A 6,479-nucleotide genomic window follows, 5' to 3' on the forward strand; every position below is an offset into this window, starting at 1 on the left:
ATGGATGGACATATAAATGAACAGATGGATGGATGGATGGATGGATGGATGGATGGATGGATGGACGGATGGATACCTGGCTGGCTGGCTGGCTGGCTGGATGGATGGATGGATGGATGGATGGATGGATGGATGAATGGATGGATGGATGGATGGATAAAAATGGATGGACATATAAATTAACAGATGGATGGATGGATGGATGGATGGATGGATGGATGGATGGATGGATGGATGGATGGATAAACAGATGCATGGACAGATAAATGAACAGATGGATAGCTGGATGGATGGATAGATAGATAGATGGATGGATGGATTGATGGATGGACGGATGGATAGATGGATGGATGGATGGACACATAAATGAACAGATGGATGGATGGATGTCTGTATGGATGGATGGATGGATGGATGGATGATGGATAATTGATCAATATGGGGCACAGAATGAATGAGTGCATGGATAAATAAACAGGTAAATCAGAACATAGCTGGATGTTGGAGTCCTCCCCTCACTCAGGTCCCACAGATCATTTGAACATCTCTGCTCTCATCGATGGACTGCAGAATGTTAATGTAGACCATCTGCTCACTGGCCACCTGCCGTTTCCACGATGGCTCCATCATCAGAAGTGCTCTGGTCTCACTGGACTGTTTGTTCTGCATCACAGCTTGACAGTATACAGACTGCTGCCTAAAATGTAGCCTCAATAAAAATGGGGAATCATTTCATCCTTTCATCTTTTCACCAATTCATTTTCTTCTCCGTCTTCATCCCTGTCAGGTTCAAACAGGTAAAATGTCAATAACTAAGATGTGGGGTACACCCTGGTTTGATCTCTAGTCCATCACAGTTTTTTTTCTCTTCATATGTAAATTAATTTAATTTAAAATGTCTCTACTTTTAAGTAAAATGTTGTTGAGCCCATCAAAATAATCATAAAAAGAAATTGTGACATTGAGTATGACAAAGATGAATTGTGACGTCAGCTGTATAAAAAAACAAAAATCAAAAATGGAGCTCACTTATTTTACTAGGAAGTAATATTATTACAGTGTCAGAGTGAAACCACTTTAAACACACTCATGCTCCATTTAAATTAAAATTTCAAGCAAAAGAAACTCTCTAAAAAGACCCTGACCATTTGGAATCCTGTCAAATTTTAACACCTCAATCAATCAAAAAAAAGGTAAACAAAAAAGATGCGTACAAGTTAAAGCAGCAGCAATTGCAGTTATATTGTCTTACAGTAATGTGTTGCTCTGCAGCGCTCTCACTCATTTGTGTGTTTGATTCATTGTATACAGTAGACCTGAGGAGCAGCAGAGGAAAACAAAGGATTCTGGTTCGAACGAGCAGGACAAGAGGCACAACACTGACTTCACACTTCGTCTCCCTTATCGCCCGAACCACAGGTCAGGCCACTTCCATCTACAATCCAAATCACTTTTGTCTTGGCGCACTTGAATGAAATCTTGTGGAGACGTGACAATTCTCAACTTAAGCTTGTTTTGAAAAGTGAACAATGGACTTTTAGATTGATTGTTTTGTGAGGCTAAACGTTTGACACCAACAGTGAATGTAGAGCTGCAGAAATTTCAGTGCACTGGAATCGATTTTTATTTTTCTTCTGTGCGAGACGATGTGTGTGTGTGTGTATCACTCTCACCAAACTCGCACTTAAGTCGGATTTCATTATTTCTGCCCAGAGCTGATGTGAGAGAGATGGGTTATTTAGGTCCAAAAAGATCTATGAGGACAAGAGATAACCTAACTTATCTCTTATCCGCCTTTCACTCTCAGGTTACAGGTCAACGAGGTAAATTTGTAAAGAACTGTGGGGAAACTTTAAAAAGGTCTAAATGATTTAGGCAAATTGCGTGCATCTTGCTATTTATTGAGCAAATGATGCTAAACTATATTGAGAAAATTCAGTGATTACTGTAAGATTCTGGAGCAAATGAGTAAAAAATATCATTTAAATGTAGGTTTTTGTAAAATAGAAAAGAAGCAATGCAACTGGTCACTGGACAGAAAAATCTCAGCAGTAAGTGGGAACACACCTTCATTGATGTACATACACATACATACAGTACATACCGGTACATCTGATGGTAAAATGTGTACTAGTGCTTTTAGCTTTGCATGATGTGCAAAAGCTAATTTAATGCTTCTAAATTATTATTATAATTATTAGTAGCACTTAGTAATGTTACTACTTTAGATTTTGGCTGTATGGTGGTGCAGTATAGTGGCTCCCAAAGTTTGGGTTGCGACCCCTCTGTAGGTCATGAAACATTAAGTGAGGGTCCCCAAATAATTTCCAGACAATTTACATGCAAATTGCTGAAAATCCATCCATCTATTATCTATAGCCGCTTCTTGCTTTCAGGGTCATGGGGGGTCATTGGTGCCCATATCCAGCAATCACTGTGAGAGGGGCGGGGTACACCCAGGACAGGTCGCAAGTCCATCACAGGGACACATAAAGACAAATAAGACAGATAATCATTCATTCTTTCACTCACACCTAGGGACATTTTACAGTTACCAGTTTAACCTAAAAGTCATGTTTTTGGGAAGAAGTTGGTATACCGGAGAAAACCCACGCATGCACGGAGAGAACATAAAAACTATGCCCAGAAAGGTCCCCGGGCCAAGGTTTGATCCGGCGACCTTCTTGCTAAGAGGCATCAACTCTACCAACTGAGCCATTGTGCCACTGCTAATCGACATTTTTCACCAAAATTATTGCAAAAAAATTATAAAATTCAAAAATCAAAAAAAGTAATATGATCATGCATGTTTAAACAGAGTTATTGGGAAGGTTTTCATACATAACTCCTGATGTAGTCACACACCTGTCACACCACATCCAGAAGGCCTTAGGTGTTATGTTTACAGGCTCTTTGTGTGTTTCTATGTCCAGATTTTTCCACGGCTTTGCATTGTTTTGTTTTGCTTTTACCAATAATCATAAAACATACATGTTGGTGTATTTGGAAAAATCCAAATTGACTCTGAGTTAGTTAGTGTGAAAGCAAATAGATTTTTTTTTCCAGTGCCTTTGTGTTGGCTTTATGACAGATTGTCCAAGGTATGCCATGCCTCAAACTGGATTCAGAAATTGAAAATGAACTCTGGATTTTTCAAAACAGATAAATAAAGCCACATACAAGAAGCACTAGTGGCACATTTAAGACATAAACACAATGTTTTTAAGTCCTCATACAGACAATGAGTAGAACATGTGCCAAAATGTATTTTATTTTGAACTCAGAGTCCATTTATTGGTTATTTATGAGCTGATTGGTTTGTAAAACTTGAAACACAAATGTGATTTTTTTATACAAACAATAAAAAATAGACAAATAACAGAAACAACCCCTGACACTAAAGTGTGCTGTTTTTGAAATAATTACAAAAGCATTACCTTAATTATAACAAGACCACCCTCAACACACCCTCATTAAATTTGTGTGTTTTCTTTTTTTATGTCTGTCCAGGAATGAGGAGGAGCAGAAAGAGGCAATTAATTTGAGCCTGAGCAGAAAGCATGATGAAGATAAAATGAAGAACCACGCTAATTTTATCCATCCTTCCACTCAGATTTCAGGCAGCAGGTCAGCCAGTTAAATTATAAATCTGTTGAACTGAAAACAGGGGGTTTGTTTTGCATCATTTAATTGGAATGTTGAAATAATCAAGTTTAGGAAGACTGCGAGCAATTTGCTGACCTCATTAAACAAATGATACAAACATAAAAAGCTACACTGTAGTAGAACTTGACCATTTATGGATTCACACCCTGGATATTTATATATATTTTTTTCTGGGTAATGCATCACTACAATAAAATAACATTAATAAATGCAAAATGTGTTTTATTTTTACTACTCCTTTAGCAATTGAAGCATTGACATCACACATGCAACAGCAGGGGCAGAGCTAGACTGTTTCGCAAGGGTGGGACAGGAGTGGCCACTGTGTTTTTAGGGGGGCACATACAGAAAAACATACATTTACTTATTCTTTGCTGTAACTGTCCATCTTTGAAATGCCACATGTGATTTCCACCCACTTGTCAATCATTTAGGGGTGGCACTAGGGTTGGGTACCGAAACTCGGTTCCGGTATGGCACTGGGGCAAACATCAACGGAGGTAAATAGACCGAAACACAACATTTTTGTGCCTTATTTCGGTGCCTCAAGGAAAGCTGTTAAACTGCGCCCTCTGGTGTTCACTGTTAACAGTGACATCCTCAGCACACAGTCTCTACGGACACTCTTGTATGCGGTTCGACTCGGGTTGGTTTCGGCCCAATGCATCTCTCCAAGCGCACTCCGCAGCTGCACTGTCTCAGAACATCCTCTCCTTTGGTTCGGGTAGAAGCGAGTACAGCACACTTACGATTTTGGAGTCAGCAGAATTCTGCCCATGGATTAACTCTTGGATTGATTGACAGCAAATTTCCTCCTGGAGAGAGCTGCTTTTGTTTAGGAATACAAGCGTGCGGCGCGATATGACGACTTGGTGAAAGAAGTGATAAAACTGCCTTTTTGGTGATCTTGAGAACTTGTAAACACTTCATGGATAGAGGTGAAGGAGACAAAGCTTAGCGGATCACAGGAAGATGCTTCAAACAAATTGGCCGCCCACGGTTATACAAGCCCTTAGATATAAACAGCACCGTGATAATAAATAAATAAAAAGTGAAGTCCGAACGGTAAGACATCTTTTTTAGTTTATTATTTTTTATTTATTTTTTAACACAAGAGTTGAAGTCGCTGCAGATGGTCCGCACATTATCACACTCACAGAGTGAAGGACACACTGCGTGGAGACACATGGACACTGAGCAGAGCCGACCTGACCCAAAGTGAATCGAGTAGAACCGAGTTCATGGAGAGGGGCTAAACAGGTGCCACTGCAGTGAACAGTTATATGTTATATATTATAGTTGAGACGTCAAAAGCAAAACGGTCCAAAGTGTGGTGTCACTTTACAAATTAAAATGCAGAAACTTCCACCTACAACAAATGCTTTAAGAATATTTGGTGCAAAGACAAACTATTAATGGTTTTGTCAATTTCAAGTTTGACTTTGTCTCAGAAATAGTCATTGCTTCATAAACCTCTGTGTGAGTGTGTGTGTTTTATTTATTTATTTTTAAAGTACCAATTTAAATACCATTTAGGAACCGGTACCATTTTGAAAGTATTGATTTAGGACTGATATCGAATTAAACCCTTTCAATACCCAACCTAAAGGTGGCACCTGGGGTGGCCAATCAGGTGCCAGGGGGCACTTGCCACCCCAGCCACCCCTCTGGCTCTGCCCCTGTGCAACAAAAGATGTTTTGATGTTTCTTCTTGCATCTACTTGAATGAGTTTTTTTATTTGCATAAAATCTTAAAATAAATGACATTTAATTTGTATTTGTCAAGTAATGAAGATATTTAACTAAACAATTTGAGAACTGTATTTGTAGACCTCGAGTTACTGTAAGTTTTGCAGCAGTGTTTGAATTTATAACGCTTACTTTGCAAACACTGTTAGACTTTTATACTATCCATGACACAATCATTTATCACCTAATTGGGAGTGCCAAACAAATGTCACATCTGAAAGACAAAAATAAAAAAAGTGATTTTTTTAATAGATTTGGGAAAGTTTGGCAACTGAAATGTGAGTTTTGATTTGTTCCACAAAAGCCACAAACTGTTTCAAACACTGTTTAAAACCATGTTTGTGTTTTGTCCAGAGCCAAGGAGCGGCAGAAAAAAATGGATGATTTTGTTCTGAGCAAGGACAAGAAGCAACCCCACACTGACTTCAGTCTTCCCAGGCCTCATCCTTCAGGCTGCAAGCCTCTTGTTGAAAAACCAACACAGATACTGAGCCCTGCGATGCAACCGGAGATAAAAATCAAGCTGGTGAGCGCCAACAGTTTTGTGTCTCGCTTTAATCTATTTTAATTCTTCGTCATATCAGAAATGTTAAGCTGTGATCATTATCATGTCATTGTCTTTGTTGTGCTAGGAGAATGATGCAGGAGATAATGTCAAGATTGTCGAAAATCCCCCCAATAAAATGTGCATCCCTCAAATTAAGTGAGGAAACCAAAGCACAGAAAAACTCGACTCACATTTTCAGCCTCAACTAAACAAGGATGTATGTCTAAGTGAAGATGAGCTCGATACAAAAAGTCTCTCTGACAGTAATACGAGTAATGATGATGATTTTGTCACTCTACCTGGGGTGAGAAGGTGTGCCACTGATAGCAGCAGCACCGAGTCAGTGAGTGACATAAATGAGGTGGAGGGAAATGAAATTCCACACCACTCTGATTATTTGGGCTCTGACAGCGAGCAGGATTTCCCATCGTTCATCGAGACAGATTTTCCTCAACTACCCACCGACAAGGCTGGCATTCCACTCCGTCCCACCGAGCCGTCAGCCTTGTGGAAAGTG

At 39.4% G+C, this 6,479-nt stretch overlaps 1 protein-coding gene across 1 annotated transcript in view; it reads left to right on the forward strand.

Annotated features, from left to right (window-relative positions):
- c19h1orf94 (chromosome 19 C1orf94 homolog) overlaps positions 1–6,155 on the forward strand; it is an 8,499-nt gene extending 2,344 nt beyond the window's left edge. Inside the window, exons 2-5 of the mRNA XM_014021331.1 lie at positions 1,312–1,419; positions 3,511–3,627; positions 5,770–5,941; positions 6,048–6,155. Coding sequence (XP_013876785.1) covers positions 1,312–1,419; positions 3,511–3,627; positions 5,770–5,941; positions 6,048–6,122 — 472 coding nt within the window. The 3' untranslated portion in view covers positions 6,123–6,155. The remainder of the gene's footprint in view (positions 1–1,311; positions 1,420–3,510; positions 3,628–5,769; positions 5,942–6,047) is intronic.
- Positions 6,156–6,479: the final 324 nt, after the last annotated feature.

Source organism: Austrofundulus limnaeus, unplaced genomic scaffold, assembly GCF_001266775.1.
Source record: "Austrofundulus limnaeus strain Quisiro unplaced genomic scaffold, Austrofundulus_limnaeus-1.0 Scaffold288, whole genome shotgun sequence".
In the NCBI taxonomy this organism is placed as follows: domain Eukaryota; kingdom Metazoa; phylum Chordata; class Actinopteri; order Cyprinodontiformes; family Rivulidae; genus Austrofundulus; species Austrofundulus limnaeus.